This window comes from Nannospalax galili, unplaced genomic scaffold, assembly GCF_000622305.1.
Source record: "Nannospalax galili isolate Female #2095 unplaced genomic scaffold, S.galili_v1.0 scaffold1311, whole genome shotgun sequence".
NCBI lineage: Eukaryota > Metazoa > Chordata > Mammalia > Rodentia > Spalacidae > Nannospalax > Nannospalax galili.
The window spans coordinates 1,035,419-1,056,526 of record NW_008329527.1 but is presented as its reverse complement, the minus strand read 5'-3'; the positions used below and the strand labels follow the sequence as shown (position 1 = coordinate 1,056,526).

The 21,108-nt window shown below is 49.1% G+C and overlaps 1 protein-coding gene and 1 pseudogene across 2 annotated transcripts in view; both read right to left on the bottom strand.

Moving 5' to 3' along the window:
• Positions 1-397, bottom strand: part of Dusp2 (dual specificity phosphatase 2) — a 2,631-nt gene extending 2,234 nt beyond the window's left edge. Inside the window, exon 1 of the mRNA XM_008838158.3 lies at positions 1-397. This exon is cut by the window's left edge and continues 1 nt beyond it. Within this exon, the coding sequence (XP_008836380.1) occupies positions 1-318 (318 nt within the window). The 5' untranslated portion in view covers positions 319-397.
• A 9,031-nt stretch (positions 398-9,428) lies between these two features.
• The window catches only part of LOC103738349, a 15,353-nt pseudogene continuing 3,673 nt past the window's right edge, over positions 9,429-21,108 (bottom strand). The window contains exon 2 of the transcript XR_607443.1: positions 9,429-9,487. The product of XR_607443.1 is annotated as a heme oxygenase 1 pseudogene (transcript). The remainder of the gene's footprint in view (positions 9,488-21,108) is intronic.

The window sequence follows — 21,108 nt, the reverse complement described above, 5'->3', positions numbered from 1 at the left end:
CGGGAGCTCGGCTACCGACGCGCTGCGGTCGTCCAGCACCACGACACGGGCCAGTTCCCCGCGGGCCAGGCGCGCCCGCAGCGCGCGGTCGGGCAGCAGACAGGCGAGGGCGGCGGCAGGCTGGCCCCGCGCACGGCGGCGCAGCAGTGCGTTCCAGGGCACCGGCCGCGCGGTGCGCACGTGGCGCCGGCAGAAGGCCAGGAACGGGCGGCAGTCGAGCAGCAGCGAGCGCTCTGCCTCCCGTGGCTCCCGCAGCAGGGCGCCCAGCACCGCGCACTCCAGCTCGCAGGCCGCCTCCAGGCCGGTGGCGATCGGCATCGTGCAGCCTCCTCCGCCCGCTGTCCCTTCACTTCGTCCTCTGTTCGCCCTCCCTGCTCTGCCTTTACAGGCTCCGGGGTCAGCGTTCTTGTAGCCGAGCAGTCCTCTCTAGGCGATCCTGGCTGGCTCCCGGGCTTAAGTACTCGTGGGCCGGCCCCTCGGGTCACCATACAAGGGCAGAGCAGGAAGGCGCCGGTGTCCGCCTCCGCGACTTCACGTGGGGCCCAGAGGGCCCCGGGAGCAGACAGGGAGGGGGGTGCTCGGGGAGGGGCACCCGGGGGAGGGAACTGGGGACCAGCCGCTGAGTGAAGGTGTCAGCCGGAATCTTGAGGCCCCTGTGCACCCCAACCAGGAAGAGCGCTTCCCACCCTTTGCCAGGCTCTGAGCCCTAAGTGCCTAGGAATGTCATTTTCTAAGATGTACATTGCCTTGGAGTACCTGGGGTCGCCAGCTTTCTCTCCCAGGGGGTTAAATCCTAGAAATTTGTACAACACTTAACAGACACGCCTGTTGCTACGGACGATTCTACACTAGAAGATGGGGGCCCCCTTTCTCATTTTAGAGGCCTTAGGTTGAGATTTACTCGTGTCAGGATTTTACAGCAAGTGGCCAGCCAGGCTAGAATACAGTCCCTGAACCCAAGTCCCTTAGGCTTGTGGCCTAAAGGGGATGAAAAGGGTCTGGGGGCCTTGGGGGGAAGGGGAGCAGGGGCTTGTGACGAGAGTTTCCACTTATGACTGGGACAAAGTTTCTTCCCCCAGGGCTCAGGGAAACCCCCCAGGGGCCCAAAGAGAAGCAGTTCCCCCTGTCACAGGCCAGGGCTAAAGGGGAACTCTGATGACGCTGCCTGGGCTCTCCAGGCCTGGCCTGGTGGGAATTTCAAGGGGAAGAGGGAGAGCCACTGACAAAACCTGCCCCCTCCACTGCCCCCTTCCAGACCTTTAGGGCTGTACACCTTCCTCTTGGCCTGGTCCCACAACATTTGGTGGTAAGAACGCAGAGCTGGGTAACTCACTGCGGTTCTGTCCCCACCCCCACCCCAGTGCCAGACGGATGTGGTAAGGCCAGGTGTGCGTGGGGTGCCTGGCCCCCGAGCTGGGAGCAAGAAATGTTGGTAGGTGGCTGAACTTCATCTGAAGCAAAGTCGTTCAGGGAGGTTGGGAAAGTTTTCAGAACCCACCCTTCTCTGAGCCATTCCTCTGTGCCTTTGGAAAGAGCCTTCAGCAATCCTGCAGACCCCATGTCCCTACAGTCTTGGAGGACTGCAGCTACCTACGTGGACCCCCAGCAACACAATGGTGTAGTGTATGTCTATGCTGGAGGATAATACTGTGCAGCTCTTTGTTTGAGGAGGAGCTGGTGCCAGAGAATGAAAGAAAAACCTCAAGGACTCCTGGGCCATATGCACAGCTTGTGCCTCAGTGACCTCATCTGTAAGATGGGAGCAGATAATAGACCAGCTGCTCATCCCTATTGGTTCCAGGGCTATGAGACTGCTACAGCCTGGGCCCCTGCTCTCAAGGCTGGTCCCTCCCCACCAGGCTAGTCTGGAGGCTGATGCAGCAGAGCCAGCAGCAGAGCCAGGGAGTCTGGGCCACAGATCCCAGGGGCTGATAGGGGCTTTTATCCTTGGCATCAGCCTCACAAGTAACTTAATGGCTGATTCCAGGGACAAATTACAGAGCATGCAGGGGGACCATCAGGTCTAGTCTTGCTGACCAGTGTCACCTGCCATGCCTAGAGCCATAGGCTTCTAGGGCCTTTGGGAAGAGGGGGGACCCTGCCAGCTAGCGTCCCTGCAGCAGGAATGAAATCAGCTCAGTGGTGTGAGAGACTCTACACCCCTGACTCCAACACTGGAGGCTGAGCTGCTGGACCCCAGAGAGTGTATTTCTTCAAGTTTGTTTGGTGGCTCAGTCCCCAGGTTTGAGCTAGTGTAGCATCTGTGTCACCCCTTCAAAGTCACTCTCCTTAGAGCTGTCTCCTTTTCACCTCTGAATCACAGATCAATTTGGGAAGACCTGACTTAACCACAAAGGAGGGGCTCACCTTCACCTTCTGCTTGATTCTCAAATCAGGGGAAAACCCCACCCCCAGTACCTGGGTGAAAGCCCAAGGCTGGGATAAAAGAGCCCACGAGCCACCTCCACCTCCTGTTCTGACCTTTGGGTACCGCCACTGATGAGTCATCTGCAGGATGTCTGCTGCCCCTTGCTACCTCCTCAGGACCCTGTTCTCTAGAACTGAGCTCTGAGAGCCTGCCAAGAGGAGGCAGGACTCTGGACACACACTGGAGACAGTATGAGAGGGTCCCAGCCAGCTTCATGCAACCCCCGCCCCCGGGAGGCCAGTACCTCATCACTGGATAGTAAGTAAGGGACCACACAGAGCTGCTGGTTTTTGTTTTGAGGGTTTCCGTGGCCTGGCTATTATAGAACAGACATAACAAGTGAGTTTGGGGCTCAGCTCTTTTTTCTTCTTCAGTTAAAAACTGTGAGACTCAACTGGAACAAATGGTGCTTCTCTGTTATTCTTTTCTGTAACCATTTATTTGGATGACTGCGTAGACGTCACTGGCTCCTGTCTTTGGGATTCCGGTTTGTCTACCAGCACCCAAGTGGAGTAGATTTCCCTTCCACAATCTATGCTTCAATTCCAGCCTCAAGCAGATGATCCAGAAAGGGAGGGAGACCTAAGTAGCTTGGTTGAGGCCTGAGTTACAAAGGTGAGAGTGACCAGAATGCTGAGTGACAGCCTCCGCCAGCCCTGCTTGAAGAGTGAGTCAGGGGTGACATCAGCTTTCCTGAGCCAGGCCTCCCACCAGGATGCTGTGTTACAGCTACCCCCACAGGCTCCTGCCAGGCCAGGACCTGAACCCCCAGGCCTGGCTTGGCTGCTATGATAGCCTGTCAGGCACTATGGGGAGGGGGTGGAGAGGGTCATGTGACCATCCAGGCTCCTGCTAGGGTCGCTGAAACAGGAAGCCCCAAAGGCTGGTCAGAAGTGGACAGGCATGTAGTAGAGGGGCTGGTAACTGTCACATGCATGTATGGGAGCAGCTCTACTGAGGAACCTCCCCTGGACATAGGGTGGCCTCCTCTAGGAACCTGTCCCTCAGGGGGAATGTGAGTGAGAAGGACCCATGATACATCCTGCCCTTCCATGTGTCACCTGAGCTTTGGGTCCCCTGTTTGTGTTCAAGTGGTCCTCTGACACCCAAAAGTAGCATCTGAATAAGGTGCTGAAGAATTCTGAATAACAAGGCGAGGAAGTTCCGCCCTTTTTCAAATCCCTTTCAATCATCTGAATTTGTTCAGAGGAAAGTCTCCACTGTGGCTGTCTGGTTGCAGTGCCTCTCAAACCTTTGGTTTTCTCCCTTTTCACAGGGGCTAGGCACCTTCCCCAACACCCATGCCAGTCCCTCATCCCCTTTTAGTCATTGGCTCAGGAGTGTGTTCAGTAGTGGGAAGTGAATCCTGAGTACTTGTGTGCCAGGTCACACTTTGGGGGCCAGGGATCCATCAATAAAGCCCTACTGATGCCCACAGGGAACTGACCTCATCGTCTCTGTAATGTTTACCTTCGAGATCATGTAGTTGTGGCAAGTGACACTAGTTATCCACTACAGTAATGATTACCTTTTCCTTTAAAAATAAATACTAGGTTTGTAAAAACTGAGTTGGCTTAGGAAAGCTATTAGGTAAGGCACAGACCGTCCCCAAACACCTTGTAAGTCATAATGCAGTAAGAGATGCCAGAGTAGGAACAACTTACCCCAAAGGGCACCCTCTCAGCCCTTTCCAGCTTTGTGTGCCTTGTGCTTCTCAGGGTCTGGCTCTTTCCATTGCTCTCGTTGCATAAAGATAGGAGTATGAGGCCCAGGGAAGTAAGGAAGCCACCATGGATAATGATGAGTGTCCCTTTGTCAAGGGCAGGCCCACATCTTGGCCCAGGCCTGCTCTATAGGCATGTCCATCAAAAGACTGGGGTTTTTCCTATGCTCCCAACCGAACATCTGGGTGTGTCCAGAGGATACCTCCCTCCTTGGGCATCCATTCCCAGCACACCCAGAGCCCCCAAGCCTGGGCGACACCAGCAATGAACCAACTCCATTCCCATGCTAGCCAGAGGCACCTGTGCCTTAGGCCCAGGGAACCAAGGAGGGAAGAGCAGTTGCCAGTGGTAATAGCTTCATATGCAGTTAATTCTCAAGAACTTGACCACACATTAGGGTTCCAGGGTAACCAGAAGACTCACATCGGGGTTTCTCCATGACCAGATCTGGATGCACTGAGGCAGGAGACAAAGGGACATTGAGGCCCTGGGGAGTCAAAGACTTCTCCTACCTGCCTTACCACCAGTGACACCTGTACAGCATCAGACACCAGGCTCATCCCTCCCATACTCCTGTGAAGACATGGAGACTGGTGGTGGTGGTGGTGGTGGTGGTGGTAGGGCTAGCAGTAGCGGCAATGGTGGCAGTTGCTTGTATTGTGGGAGTAAGCTCAACCCCCTCCACAGTAAGAAAGCTTCCACAGATGCCAACCCTCAGACTTCTTGAACTTCAAGTCTCCAGAACTGTAGGAAATAAATCCCTCTTCTTTAGGAATTGTGCATCATCAGGTAGTCTGTTACAGCATCAGTTTCCAACTTCAGACATTCAGTGATAGCAATGCAAATGGACTGAGACAGAAACCAAGGTTCAAAGGCATTCATGGTGGAGGGACCAAGGCCACCCAGACTGTCCACAATGGGTGAACTGACTGGAGCTGGGCCTTTAACCATTAGACTGTCCTGCTTATAGACGGGCTCTGCAGGGACCCACCTGTGTCCTGCATTCCCACTTCCCAGGACACACACACTTCCTCTGTGTGTGCTGAATTGTGCTTGACACAGTTCTTGCCTTGTTCTAAGACTTTTACAGATATTATTAGATTCAAACCCCAAAGAACCTTCAAAAGAGTGTTATACCAAATAAGAGGGACCTGAGGTACTGAAAAGCACTGTAGCTCCCACAAACACTTGAAGTTAGATGGTAGAGCCAAACTCAGAATGCAAATTGTGTGCCCCTTCCACCCTGCCCCCAGGATCCAGGCCCTCATTCCACTGTCTAGGTCCTTCCCATCAGATTCCCACTCTGCCCACAGGCCCCCCTCTCTCAGCCCTGACCCCTGAAATCTTCATCTTGGATTCTCTGGCTGCCTGGGGGCAGGGGTGCTGTTTCCCAACTCAGTTGCAAACATCTCAAAGCTCCTCTGGACAGGACATGGCCTTCAGTTGTAACTTGGGGGATGACAAAGGGCCAGTCATGGGGAGGAAGGCAAGAACAGTGCAAGAGGCAGAAGGCAAGGACAGAGGGGTGGGGGGAACAGCTTGCTGGCAGGACAGTGGGTTGGCCCCATATTTCCAGTGAGGATCTGATCCCATTGAAAGGCCAATGGGAATTCTTGGAAGATTCCAGTCGTGGCAGAACCATCAGAGTGGCATTTGACTATGAGAAGTGATTGGATGGGGAGTAGATATGGTCATGGAGTGAGGTCAGGAGCTAATGCAGTGGTTCAGGGACAGGGAACAGTGACTTGCAAGGGAGAGTGCTGCCTTCATTCAAGCCAGGTAGGATGGCCCAGGGAAGGACAGGAGGAGGTGCCCTACTTCCTCCCTCACTCTGACTTTCTTCTCTCCCCTCCTTCCCACCCAGTCCCTCCTTCCCAATCCCTCTCTCAATCCCTGGCCCTCCTCAAGATGCTCCTACCCTCAGGAGCCCCAGGCCTCAGCAAAAGGAGGAGACAGAGGACTGAGCAGCTGCTGAAGTAGGGGTCCAGTCCTTATACACCTTGGCCCTGTCTCAGTAGGTGATCTGACAAGTCAGCCTCCCCTTGTGGACATGAAGATTGAGACCCTGATACCCAGCCAGTCAGAACCCCAAGGTGGTACTGACCAGATCCCCTCCCATGATCCTGGCTCAAAGAACTCATCACACCCATCATCCACTCTGTACCCCAAATTCTGTACCTCAGCTCTTGGTATTCCTTGCACCATGAAATCACCTTGGCTGCAGAACCTTCCATGCAGTCTAGCTGAGCCCTGCTGAGTTCCCTCTGCCCAACCTCCTCCTTAAGACCAGAGTTGGCTCTTAGGGCCAGCTCCCTGGGTCCCAGGGCTGAGGAAGGACTTAGGTATCCTGGCTTAACCCAGGCAGGGTTACCCTCAGCAGTAGGCATTTGTCCTTTGGGGCAGAAGAAGAAAGGAAACTGCAAGATGAGGGACCAAGGTCAGAATGCAGAAGACACCGACCCCTCGCCAGTCTTTTCTCCTCTGGGAACTGAAGCCTCCTTGAAGCAGTGGGATGACTGACATGAACTCCACAGTTTCTTCTAGTCAAGACAGCAAGAGTTTGGGTGGCTTTCCCACATGCTTTTGTGCACACTTCACCTGCCAGATCATTCTGCTCAGGCCTCAGACTCCACAAGGCACGTGACCTCACATGTGACCAGATTCTACCCTCTGGGGGCTGAGAATCTCTTCCCACCCACCTGTGTTACTCTTTGCAAAGAAATCTCTGAGTGTATGCATGTATGTGTGTATGCCTATATGTGTGTAGGTGTGCATATATGTGTATGTATGTGCACATGTATCTGTACATGTGTATATGTATATGTGGATGTGGATGCATATATGTATGTATGTGTGTGCATGTGTGTATTATGTATGCATAGCATGTGTTTATTGTGTATGTGTGTGCATGTGCATATGTGTGTATGTATATATTGTGTGTATGTGTGTGCATATATGTATGTGTATGTCTGTGTATGAGTATGTGTATGTATGTGTGTGCATGTCATGTGTGTGTGTGTGTGAGAGAGAGAGAGAGAGAGAGAGAGAGAGAGATGGGGTGGGGGCATGCCACAGCATGTGTGGAGGTCAAAGAACAACTTTGTGGAATTGAGTCTCTCCTTCTGTCTTCTACCTTTAATGGGTTCTGGTGATGGCACCCAGGTCGCCATCTTGTGAGGCAAGAGCCTTTCCTCCTGAGCATCTCCCCAGCTCATCCATCTGACTGCGAGGGCACAAAGTTGGTGAACAAAGAGCAATGCTTTGGTTTTGTTTGGGGGTTTGTGGAGTTTTTGTTTGTTTGGTTGGCTGGTTATCTGATTTTGGTTTTGGTTTTTTGAGACAGGGTCTCATGTATCCAAGGCTGCCAGGCTGCCTTCTGACTCCCTACAGAGCACAAGGATGATCGTGAACTTTGATCTTCCTACCTTCACCTCCCAAGAGCTGGTGTTACAGGCGCATCTAGTCTTGTGTAGTTCTGGGATCAACCCCAGTACTTTGTGCATGCTAGATGAACACTCTACCATCTGAGCTACATCCCAGCTTGAGCAAAGCTGTTTAACCCAGGAAAGCAGCAGGGTATAATTCTATGGTGTGAGAGATCAGAGATTAGACACTCGCAAAAGCCATGTGGGTGCCTCCAACTGACAGGACAAATTGTTTTGAGGCTAATGTGAGGTTGAGGCAGAGAGGTTTTCCAAACCAACTAGTTGGTTTCAGAATTAACCAGCCCCTGTCATCTTCTAACCAGGCTTTTTTTTTTTTTAACAGCATTTCACTGTATAGCCCAGACTAGCCTCAAAACTCTCTGTCCTCCTGCCTTAGCCTCCCAAGTACTGGGATTACAGGTCAGTACTGCTACTTTCAGCTCTAACCATACTATAATAATGGTTACCTACCCCAGGTGTTAGACACCTGCCTCCCCACCCCATCCACCTTCTACACTGCAGTCAAAATTGTTTTTCTAAGGAGGAATCTGGCCCTGTGGCAGCTCACTTGTGCCTCTGAAGGGACCCTGAACCCCTCTGTAGGTCAGTCAAAACCTCCATGGCATCCTCCTTTTTTCTGGTTCAGTTCTGTGACAAAGCCAGTTGCCGCCTACCATGCTGCTCCCTGGTTTCCCCTTTTGCTCAGAGAAGCCCCTCTCTCTGAAGAGCCCCCATAGACTCAGAAGTCCCCAAGCTCCCATGCAGGAACCCAGCACCAAAGTCACCTACTCCAGAAAGTCTCCCTGCTTGCCCTGAGGAGCCCAGTAACTGTTTCTTGTGAGCCTGGCCTCCAGCACTGTGAAGCCCTCAGGGGCTTGATCCCCTGGGACAGGAGACACACACAGCCATCATCACCCACCTTCACCTCTCCCCAGTGACCTTAGTCTGGGACTGTTTTCAGGCCTTCATGGGAGAAACCTGAGGCCTATAGAGGAAAATAACTCATGGCCAGTGAGGCCTGAACAAGAGGCTGGTGGGACAGAAGATATGTCTAGATCAGGCTGCTCCCCTCCACCCCAACCTCTCTACTGTGCACACCTGTTCCTGGCTCCTCCCTGGGGTCAATCAGCATCCTCCCTGAGGGCTGCTGGCACTGTGGACAGTCAATAGCCTTAGTTCCAGTGGGGCTGGTGGAATTGGTCACTGAGGAGACAGGCTTGGACTGGGTGAGCCCTGGGGGCCAGAGGCAAGGGAAGAAGCACAGGAAACACGGGCTTTACTGGTTGATGGGCCACAGGAGGAAAGGATGCAAGGGGGTAGCCCTGAGGACACCTGAAAGTAGTGTCCAGACGCCCTGGAGGCCCTGAAGTGAGGCCAGTCAGGACTCAGCACACCCCTATCCAGTAGAGGACCAGGGGTGACTCCTCATGTTAACCCCTGTAAGAGGCCCCACAGCCCCAGTCAAATGAGGGAACTAGAAACGGCTCATGTACCAACAACAGGGCCCACGCAGACGCCTTCCCCTTCCCAGCCATCAAGCCTGGGCCATCCTTCTGGTGAGTCATGTCCCCTCAGCCTCACTGGGGAAGCAGCACTGCCTCACCACACTGCTGTGGGAATCCAATGAGCTGCTGTCCGTGAAGACATTTTGGAAACCTCTAAGGGCTGTCCGTGGGGAAATGATTTAAATAATTAAAGGACAACAGACACATGAGTTCAAGAAAATAGGCTGGCCTCCAGTGACAGGAGCAGCCCCCCCATCTCTGTGGAGACCCCAAGCCTACCATGCTGCCCAGGCATGGAGCTGCTTCTGCCCCATGTAGCTCCTCATAGCTGAGGGTACATCTTCCTTCAGGACCCTCCTTCTCTTAGTTCCTCAGTCTCCTGGCCTTTGTACCACTCCCAGAATCCTGTGGGGCAAGAGAAGGTAATGAGAGAGACGAGAAGAGGGCCTCATGGAGGAGAGTCCACAGATAGCCAGTTCCCCACTGGCCTAGCCAAGCCTTCCTTCTAATTCTGACTCTTCTTGCTAAGAGAGGTTTGTTTTTCAGGATGAGAGGCCACAACTGTGTTCAAGCCCTGAAAGGCCTAGAATGGAGAAGAAATCTGTCCCAGCCCATCATCACCTGTTCCTGAGAGAATTTCCTCAGTGTCCACTGCCTCACACATACACACAAAGACACCTGGCGGGTCAGGGTGCTGGAGACACAGGGAGACAGATTCTGCCTGGGTAGGCCCAGCAGAGCAGGCAACCTGGATTGTGTTTCCCACAATACCCTGGGAAGCTTAGTCACATCAAGGACAGCAATATCTGTGAGGGTCATGAATGTGTGGAGGTCAGGCCTTGAGAAGGGGGATGCCCACTCTGTTCTGCGGCCTATTCCTTTCTGGTCTCTGCAGTAAACTTCTCTTTCACTCACCCAAAGTCTCCCTGAGAGCGCACCCATGGACCTAGGACAGGGGCTGCCATGAGCATCAATCAGCACAGATTTCCCAGACAGCTTTATGGCTCAGGCACCTCCCCAGGCTCTGGGGAAACAATGACTGTGCTGGCTATCCATTTGACTCTGCTTCCCACACCCATTTTTGTCCCTGCTCTGGGCCCTCGAGTCTCTCACATTCCCTCCTCTGCCTCTGAGGGCTCCATGGGGCACAGGTAGGAAAGACAGGAGAGAGACTGAGGCATTTGCCTCTGCTCCCTCTAGCATCCAGGTGTAGCAGTAAGTGGTTTCCTTGGACTCCAGCTTCCAGGAGAACAGTCACTCTGCCTGAGCCCAGCTCTGAGGTCCCTCTGCCCTCTTGTCTTTCCCACACCCTTCAATGTAGGAATGCTCTGAGGATGCCGTGTGAAAATGCCCACATTTTTGGCACTCTTTCATCCAGAGCTGGAGTCTAGCTCTTCACATCTTGTTCAAACAAATCACAACTTGTCCAAGCAAGTCACAAGGGGGCCAATGAGATGGCTCAGTGGGTAAAAAGCACTCTCCACGGACACCTGCTGATCTGAGTTCAATTTCCAGAACCCATGTAAAGGTAGAAGGAGAGAACTAGCTCCACCAAATTTTCCTCTGACCTCCACAGGCACAACATGGCACACATACACACTTGTGCACACACACACAAATATTAATTTTTTAAAAATGTGTGTACGTATGTGAGTGTATATGTGCACATGGCAGGGAGACAGGAAGGCCAGAAGAGTTGGATCTCCCTGAAGGTGGAGTCACAGGTTGTGTGCTGCCTGATATGGGTGCTAGGAACTGAACTAGGGTCCTCTCCAAGAGCAGTATATGCTTTTAATCAGTAAATCATCACTTCAGACTCAGTGATAATACATTTTTACAAAAAGTCACAAGGACAACCCAGATCCTGTGACAAGTTCTTTCCCACACCCTGACTGAGGCACCATGGTTTCCTGTGCTGTGTTCTCTCACATTGTAGATAAACCTGGTTTGTTCAGCCACAGCTGTGTTTTTGGTGGTCTTTGTGGAGAGGTTGACACCCTCTGCTGAAATCTGTCTTTGCCCATTTTCTGTTGTAACAGAATACCTGAGGCTGTGTAACTTAAAAAGGAAAGAGGTTAATTTGGGTTCATAGGTTCGAGAGGCTGGAAAGTCACGTGAGCTTTGTGCTGCTTCAACTCATGGTGAAAAGCAAGTCAAATGGGTATGTGAAAAAAGGGGCTGAACTCCCACACAGTTAACCTATTTCCACGAGAAGGTCATTAATTCATTCATGAGGGCTCCCATGACTCACATAGCTCCAATAGGTCCTACCTCCCAAACACTGCTGCATTGAGGTATTAAAGTGCCAACACATGAACTTTGGGGGGCGGGCACTCAAACCACAACCAAGATATTCCATTTGACAATGGAACAGTAGCTGAGAGTTAAGTGGGATGTTGGAGCTCAGGGCTGACATTGAGGCCCATCTCAAAGCTCCCAGGATCTGGGTCCTTCCATCCTTAGCACAGCTGCATATGGCCCCCATTTCCAAGTTCACCTCAAAGGCCACATTAATGTCGCTCCTGCTGTTACAGTAACATTCCAACTACCAGAAGGGAGAAGAGGGAAAAGGAGACCCTTCCGTTAAGGGCTTCCAGGGAGGAAACCTGTCATGTCTGCTTATATTCCAATGTCCAAAATAGTCACCTGGCCACACCTGACTGTGAGGAAGGCTGTTATTACCCTGTGCACACAGCCATCTCCCAGAGCAAACAAGCTTGCCACAAACTGACAACATTAAACTCAGCAAGATTACAGGAAACCAGGATTCCTAGAACACTAGAAAATTTTAAAAATTAAATACTGTTCTCCGTAGGCATTGCATGACATAGGTGCACTTACCTATATGCAAGCAATACACAAATACACATAAAATAAAAATAATAAAATATTTTTAAAAATTAAGGAAGTTGGGGGTCTGGAGAGATGGCTCAGCCGTTAAGAGCACTGACTACTCTTGCAAAGGACCTGGGTTCGATTCCCAGCACCCACATGGCGGCTACAAACCATCCTTAACTCCAGTTCCACGGGAATCCGAAGCCCTCTTCTGACCTCCGCGGCATTGCATAACACGGGTGCACTCACATACATGCAGACAATACACTCATACACATAAAATAAAAATAATAAAATATTTTTCAAAAAAGGAACATTGGTTGTTCTTGCAGAAGACCTGGGTTTGAATCTCAGCACCCACATGGCAGCTAACAACTGTCCAAACTCCAATCTCAGGGGATCCGACGCCTCTTCTGACTTCCGTGGGCATTGCATGACACGGGTGCACTTACCTACATGCAGGCAATACACGCATGCACATAAAATAAAAAAATAAAAAATAAATAAAATCTAAAAAAAAGGATGTTGGGAGGATAAGGAGGTGGGGGTGAATAAATATAATCAAAATATATTGTATGAAATTCTCAAAGAATTAATAAAAATATTATTTAAATTTTTTGTTTGCTATTTTTGCGCATTTTTGCTTTCAGATGAATACCACAACCAGTGGTCAGGCCTGCTGCAGCTTAGATCTTGATGTTCCCAGCAGATCCATGTATCTGCCAAAGGCTTGTTCCCCAGAGTGGTATTATTGAAAGTGGAGTCTTAGGAGGTAAGGACTAATGGGAAATCTTCAGGTCTGTATGGGTGCCCTTCCAGAGGGTTGTGGGACTCCAGCCCCAACCCTTTCCTCTTCCTCTTCCTCTTTTACTTCCTGGCCATGACACAGGCAGGTTTGTTTGCCATTGGCTCCTGCCATGCTGTAACACCACAGGCCCAAAACAATGGGGTCAACTGATTACAATCAGTAACCTCTAAAACCATGAGCCAAAATAAAGCTATTGTCTTTAAAAGTTCATTAGCTCAGGCATTTATTACAGTAACAGAAACATGACTGACACAGGGTCCATTAAAAAAATTTTTTTGAAGCCTAGGGGTATAGCTTAGTGGTAGGGCACTGGCTTAGCATGTGCTAAGCCCTGGGCTCCATACCCAGCACACACACACACACACACACACAAAGAAAAAAACAAAAAACAGTAACAACAAACTTGTGCTTTTGTCTGCGTTGTAATGCATTAATAGATTAAGCCCCATAGCATGTAAAAATTTTTTGATTGAAGGCTAGGTAGCTTAGTGGTAGGGCACTGGCTTAGCATGTGCTAAGCCCTGGGCTCCATACCCAGCACACACACACACACACACACACACACAAAGAAAAAAACAAAAAACAGTAACAACAAACTTGTGCTTTTGTCTGCGTTGTAATGCATTAATAGATTAAGCCCCATAGCATGTATATAGTATTTGTGTGTGTGTGTGTGTGTGTGTGTGTGTGTGTGTGTGTGTGTGTGTACAGAGGGCAGTTTTTGGTTTTGATCCTTAAGAGCTATCTACCTTGTTTGTTTTTTAAGAGTGTCTCACTATGTAGCTCAGAGTAACCTGTAACTCACTATGTAGACCAGGCTGGCCTTGTAGACCAGTCTGGCCTCGAACTCACAGAGATCTACCTGCATCTGCCTCCTGAGTGCTGAAATTAAAAACCCTGCATTGTTGTTGTTTTTGTTGTTGCTGTTGTTTTTGATCCGAGGTTTTTTATTGGCCTGGGACTTACTGATTAGCTTGGACTAGCTGACCAGCAAATTCTCAGGGATCTGCCTGCCTCTGCCTCCCCAGTGCCTGACTTTTTAAATGTGGGTTCTGGGGATCAAACTCTAGTCCTCATGCTTGTGTGGCAAGTATTTTACCATGGGCCTGTCTCCCCAGCCTATCACCTACCTCTTTATAAGGTCAAATGCTCCTATTGCTGGACAGGAACTGATTTGATTCTTTGTGTCTTAGGCTCTATCCTATAGTCTAGTCAAATTGTATTGCTGTCTTCATGAAGACTTGGCCTTGGTACCTTAGAGCTAACTTTTTTAAAATTACCATTTCTCATTGATTGGGGGGTTATGGAAAAGCAAAGACTTCTGTATGATCTTGATTTTGCTTACCTTGCTGACTTCTCTTGTGAGTTCCAATATTTGTCAGAAGAGTCTCTCAGACTTTCTTGCCAGTTGTATTTTTCGCCAAATGCTGGTTGTCTTTTCCTCGGCATCTCTTTCCTAACCCATGAAAGGCCAGCACCCCATGGAGCATAGTCATTCTTGTGGGCCTCCTGTCCTGCTTCTCCTTCAAGGAGGGCTTCACTCTACAGTGTGACAAGTTTGGATTCAGAGTACTCAACTGGTTAGAGCGGAAAAGACATTTTAATTTGAAAAAAATTATTTATTTATTTTTATTTTATGTGTAAGTGCATTTGTGTTGTGCAGTGCCTGCAGAGGACAGAAGAGGGCGTGGGATCCCCTGGGACTGTGGAGTTTGCCACCATGTTGGTGGTGCTGGAATTCAAACCCCAGTCTCCTGCACGAACAGCCAGTGTTCTTAACCGCTGAGCCATCTCTCCAGCCCCACCTTTATTTATTTATTTATTTTTTTGGTCTCTTTGAGACAGGGTCTCTCTGTAGCCCCAGCTGTCCTGGAACTCACTATGCAGACCAGGCTGGCCTTGAACTCACAGAGATCTGCCTGCCTCTGCCTCCCAAGTGCTGGGATTAAAGGCATGTGCCACCACGCCCAGCCCCACCTTAATTTTTTAAAAATTATTTTTATTGAATTTTTGAGAATTCATATAATGTCTTTTGATCATATTCAGATGTCCTCCCTATCTGTAACTCTCCTTTCCTACCCTCTGCCTGATATCATTAAGTCTAATTTATGTTCCCAAATGCCCTTCAGCGTAGGTCCATCCCCTAGAGCCTGATCACCCTACCCTTAAAGAAAATAGACCCTCCCTCCCCAGATGCTATCAGCTGCCAATAGTTCCTCAGCTAGGGTTGGAGCATCTTTCCTTTGTCTGGCTTGAGCTTATGTAGGTCTTGTGCATGCTGTCACAACTGCTGTGAGTTCATATGAGTAACTGCTCAACTGTCCAGAAAATACTGTCTTCGTAGTCATCCAATCTTTCTGCCTCCTCTTTTGCAAAGATCCCCGAGCTTTGAGAGGCCTGGGTTTGATATAGGTGTCCCATTCAGGAATAAGCACTCTGCTGACTCTTATTCTCTGCATGTTGGCCAGTTGTGGGTCTCTATGTTAATTTCCATCTGCTTCAAGAAGAAGCTTCTCTAGTGAAAGTTGAGAGATGCATTAATCTATGGGTATCATTAGGAACTGGTTTATAATAGTAGTTTCTCCTTATGGTCTGTCACTTGTCTAGCCACAGGTTCCTAGACTTGATATCAGTGTTAGGTATGGGCTCCATCTTGTGAAGTGGACCTTGAATCCAATTAGAAAACAGTTGGTTACTAGCATAACATTTGTACCACTATGCCAGGTCAATTGTTATTGTAGCTCACAGGGTCCACAGCTGGGCATGGCTGATGATTACTTTTCTGGTAACATGCATAAGCACCTTCCAGTACTATGAAAGCTAGCCAGTAGAGATGAGGCTCTGAAGTTAGTGCCAGCAACAAGATTTCTCCTTGTTTGTTCTATGATTCATGGATGTAGTGTCTTCAGCAATAGGGTCTTACCATCAAGTTCTGGTGAGTAACCAAAAGCAGGGGCAATGGCCAGTATTGTTTGAGGGCCTAAGCTGTTCGACAGCTTCAAAAGAGAAAATCCATTCCTGGCATTGAGCTTTTTATTTGTTGGCCTGTGGTGTCTACTAGGGGCATTGTCCCCTAGTCATAGGGTAACTCCATTTAAACTTTCTTACATTGTATATCTATATACTTTAAGAAGCTTCCATAGTGGTAGATTTCCATATGACTTTTTAAAAATTTTATTTATTGAGGGGTGGTATTTTTGAGACAGGGTCTCCCTATAGCCCCAGCTGGCCTGGAACTTGCTATGTAGACCAGGCTGGCCTTGAACTCACAGAGATCTGCTTGCCTCTGTCTCCCAAGTGCTAGAATCAAAGGCGTGCATCACCATGCCCAGCTCCCATAAGACTTTTTTTAAAAGGTCTTTAATGTTATTTATCCCTCCCTGTAATCCTTCCTCTTCCCTACCATCCTATTCCCCACCTCGTTTAACCCTTCCGAGTCCTTTATTCCTCTGCCTCCTTTTATACCACTGCATTCTATCTTCCCCTTCTACCTCCTTACCCACCCAACTTCATGTCCTCTTTTTTAAAGACTATCAAGTCCAATTTGTGTTGCCAAAATTCTCTTGGGTGTGGGGCTATCCCCTGGAGAGTGGTCAACCTACTGAGGATCATACCCTTAAAGAAAATTGAGTCTCCATCTCCCAAAAACTATCAATTGCCAGTAACTCTTCAGCTAATGGTGGGACTTCTTGCCCACTTCTCTCCTCTGTGCTATGGATTTTGAGTTTGCACAGGTCTTGTGCATTCTATCATACCACCGTGAGTTCATTTGTGCACCTGCCCTGTTGTGTCTGGAAAGCACTGTTTCATAGCAGTCATCCACAATTTCTGGCTCTTACAATCTTTCTGCCCCATCTTCTGTAACAATCCTTGAGCCTTTGGGGGAGAAATGTGATATAAATACCCTATTTAGCCTATTTAGGGCTGAGAACTTCACAGTCTCTTATTCTCTAAAGATAGTAAAAAATTTTTTTCTTTTTTTTGGTCTTTTTGAGACAGGGTATACCTGTAGCTCCAGCTGGCCTGGAACTCACTCTGTAGACCAGGATGACCTGGAACTCAATAGTAAATACTTTTTTGAAAGTTAAGAACAAAGAGGGGAGGAAAGTGCCCTACTTGATATAAAACTAAGTGATAAAGGCCTAGTCATTCTAAAAGTGTGGCTCTAGCATGGAAACAGACAAATGAATCAAGGAAACCAATTATAGTTACAGGAGAGATGGCCTTTCAAGTTTGCAGAGCAAAGGTTGGACCCTTCATTATGTACCAATAATATAGTTTCTCTTCTTTTTGATGCTGAGGATCAAACCCAGGGCCTTACACTACTAACTAAGCACTCTACCACTAAACTATACCCCCAGCCTTGGCTAGCCACCTAAAAATACTTTTGAACCATATCTCATGTCCCTTATGAAAATATATTCCATGCAATTAAACAATTTGGTTTTTTGTTTGTTTGCTTTTGTTTTTGTGAGTTTTTTTTTTTTTAATCGTTTTGAGTCAGATTCTCCCTGTAGCCCCACTTGGCCTGAAACTCACTGTGTAGACCAGGCTGGCTTTGAACTGACAGAGATCCACCTGCTCTGCCTCCTGAGTACTGGGATTAAAGGCATGGGCCGCCATATCCAGCATTATTAAACAATTTGAAATAAGAACAAGCTATGCAAGTATTAGGGAAATATGTAACAGAATAAATTTATAACTTTGAGGTAGAGAAAGAAGGCCTTTGTCATAAAAGAAAATTCCAACTCTATATGGAAAAGAACTGATATATTTGAATTTATATAACAAGTTTCTGTATGATCAAATTTATTATAAACAAGAGTAGAAACAAGTGATAGACATGATAAAAATACTTGAAAAACTAATTACAGAATAAGAGTTTTAACTCAAAGGATGTGATGGATAAAGAAAATGTGATACACCAACTCTAGTGGTGCATACCTTTAATCCTAACACTTGGGAAGCAGAGGCAGGCAGATCTCTGTGAATCTGAGGCCAGTACATGACACAGGTGCACTTACATACATCCAGGTAATACTCATACACATAAAATTAAAAGAAAATAAATGAAATTAAAAAAATAAAGGTTCTCATTCATCTTTCTATACATACATACATTCAATGTAATTGGGAGAGCAAGAATTTCATTATTGTTCAGTTAAGGTTTCCAGCACTTTTGGACAGTGCCCAGCACATAGCGGACACCTCTTACATCACATGGTGACAGGAGTGTGTGGTAGAGACTCCTCCTTCTATCACAGCTGACCCAGAAGCAAAGAGCCTCGCTGAAATTAGGAGCAGGGCAGTAACCTTCAAAGCCCTGCCCATATTTCTGCCAGCTAGGTCCCACCTCCTAATTGTGGGCTCTCGGAATAGCTCCACCCTCTGGGGAAAAGCATTAGAAAATGCACCTGTGAGGTTTGTGGGGCGAGGATTATAAAGGAAATAAAACAGAGAACGAGAAAAAGGACTATAAATTAGGTAAGTAGAGATATGAAGTGTTCCTAAAAAAGAGTGAAAAATCAAACTACGTTCCTGGGAGCATCTAGTAAACACTCAAAGTTCTCAGTTTACCTACTAAATATGATGAGTGATTCTCCCACTTGGCTGGCAAGCACCCAGGAACTGGAAAGGGCAGCAAAGAGTCTAGGTCCTCCAAGCAAGAGTGAGACTTTCTTCCAGAAGGCAATTTGGTGAGTCCTGTCCAAATGTCAGCCCTACAGCCCCTCCTCTTGGTACCAACACTGGAAAGACAGAAATTTGTATGAAGATCTCCAATGCAGCATTGCCGGCATTGGGGGAAATGGAAAACGATTTTTACAGTTCTACTAAGGCTCTGTTTAAGAAAATGAGGCAAGGTGAGCTGGTTCAGCAGGTGAAGGAGCTTACCACCAAGGCTGACAACCTGAGTTTAGTCCCTGGAACCCACATGGTGGAAGGAGAAAACCAACTCTACAAAGTTGCCCTCTGACCTCCACATGCACTGCCTGTGCATGCACGTACACCCACACTATAATGACAATGATAATAATAATAATAATAATAATAATAATAATAATGAAGATGACAAGTTGAATATCTGCTCACTGATCTAAAACAAAGTAGAAAAAAGATGCTTCAAAATTAGGTCATAGCATACATACAGCGTCATTTCAAAAATGAATACATGAATAAAAGAGAAAGTTCTACATTCTGTGTATGAGAAGTATGAGGCAGAGAGTCTGGTGACAAGCCAAATGGAAAGCCTTGGACCACCAGGTGGCTGGTGGTAACTTGGGGACCCACACCAAGCCTCCAGGGGCAACCCTTCAGCCTAGCGGGGTTGGGTAGGGAGGGGTAAGTCTTCCACCAGGTGTTACTATGCAGGGTCAGGGGAGCCTCTGACTTGTTGAGGGGGTGTAGGGGAGGGGTGCTCTGACAAGGAGTGCCATATGAGAGGCCAGGCTAGAAGGAACCTGCAGTTATCAAAGAGGAAGGCATCACAAAAGGCCCTCAGCAAGCCAAAGAGGTGGACTCTTGCCAGCAGACAGCCCTATGACACAGACCCACACACTGCAGGCCCCATGTCCCCTCAGCAGCCTGTGCTGGCTGACCCTACCTGGGCACTTTTACACACATGTGCGTGCACACGCACACACACACACACACATACACACACACACACACACACACACACCTGCCCGACCTCCAAGCCTTCCCTTAAGCCTCACTTCCTCCCAGAAGCCTCAGATGCCCAAACTGAATCAAAGTCCTGTTGCTGGTCTTCCCAGAGCACGGACACCCCTCTGCCCCTAACAAGCCTTGCTTTGTGTCCACCTACTGGGTCTCCCTGACATCAGGGAGTGGGCCTTGGTAGTTCTGCTTTCTCATCCGGGCTTAGGCCTGGCCACCACAGTCCCTCCATCCACTGGCTAGATGGACAGCTTCACACTGCCTTTCCCTGTTACTCCTTCAATTTCAAGTTGGCCCTTGAGTACCAGGCCTCCCTGGGAAGCCCAAAACCCTGGTTAATGTTTAATCCCTCTCTCTCCAAATGGCTACATCCTGTCCTTCTCTCACTAGCCACCCCCAGTCCTGGAGTCAGACTCAGCCCTGGCCAGGAGCCAGGCAGGGCTAGGGAGGCCTGTGGGCAGCAGGATATGACGACTCCCACGCAACCTGGGGTCTTTTTCCATGGTTTGGCACACACAGTGCCAGGTGGCCACCTCTGCTGGCAGCCACCTTGCTTCTCACAGCCCCCTCTCTCTCTCACATCCTGTTTCCACCCCTCTGACACAGCTGGGCCCCAAGACTTGGGCTCCCACCCAGCATCCTGGATTTACATGTGGCTTTCATGGGTTGTAAGCAGGCCACAGACTTCATGTTTTTAGCTCATTAGTGGCTTAAGGAATTTACTCGGGGTGAGTCTCAAATGTATCTAGCATGGCCACTCCAGGTAACCGCTGTATAGGCCAGGGTTAAGATGGAAAAGCAAGAATGGGATCAGGTTGGAGGTCCAGACTGGAGGCTGACTGCCACCAGTATGCTGCGTGACCACAGGCGGGGTCCTTAAATAGGCTGCGGTCCCTCCTCCGATCCTGCAGGAGTGGCCTTCCCCATGTGAACCAGGATATGGGAACCAATGGGTGGACCAGGGTAGCCGCTGAGGTCCCAGAGCAGGATCCTCAAAACTCACATCTACCACATAGTATCTATTTTCCACAACTGTTCCAGAAATTCATCCACACTGTAGAAAACTCGAGACAAACAGAAGGGTGAAGAGAGCAAAGCAGGCCCATCCTGCCCTTCAGCCCACTGTGGAGTCACTTCCCTCAGACAGAAGCCCTTTGCCCTCAGTACAGGGGGACAGGAAAGGATGCACACAAAGGGGAACAGAAGGCTCCTGTTGTTGCAACAGGCCTAGCAGGGAGCCCTGACAGAACCTACTGCCCTCCTCAGGCAGCAGGAGGCCCTATTGTACTTGCTCTCCCCATCAGCTGATCCCACCAGCCCCTTCCCTGGCCCACATCTCCCCTTTCCTCAGCTTCTTTCCTTCCAGGTGTACAGCCTGTGGTGGGTATGGCTGGCGGTTGGTGGTCGCTAGTCTCTGATCTCCTCCCTGTAAGGTGAACAGTAGCCTGGCCTCCTTATCCCTCCTGGCCTTGGGCTGAGTCATGTGGACTAATTCCAGCCAAGGAAACAGCACTTGTGAGCCTGAGAATACAGGCTGATGTGTGGGGTGGGAGGTTCCTGAGGTCTCCTGGTGGTGCATCCACAGGACTGCCAGTCTGTCTCAACGAAGGCTCTATGTGTCCCTCCACTGGCAAAGCCTACTCCTTTTGTCCCTGGTTCACCTGTCTCCACTTCCCAACTTTTATTTATTTTAATGGTTTATTTATTG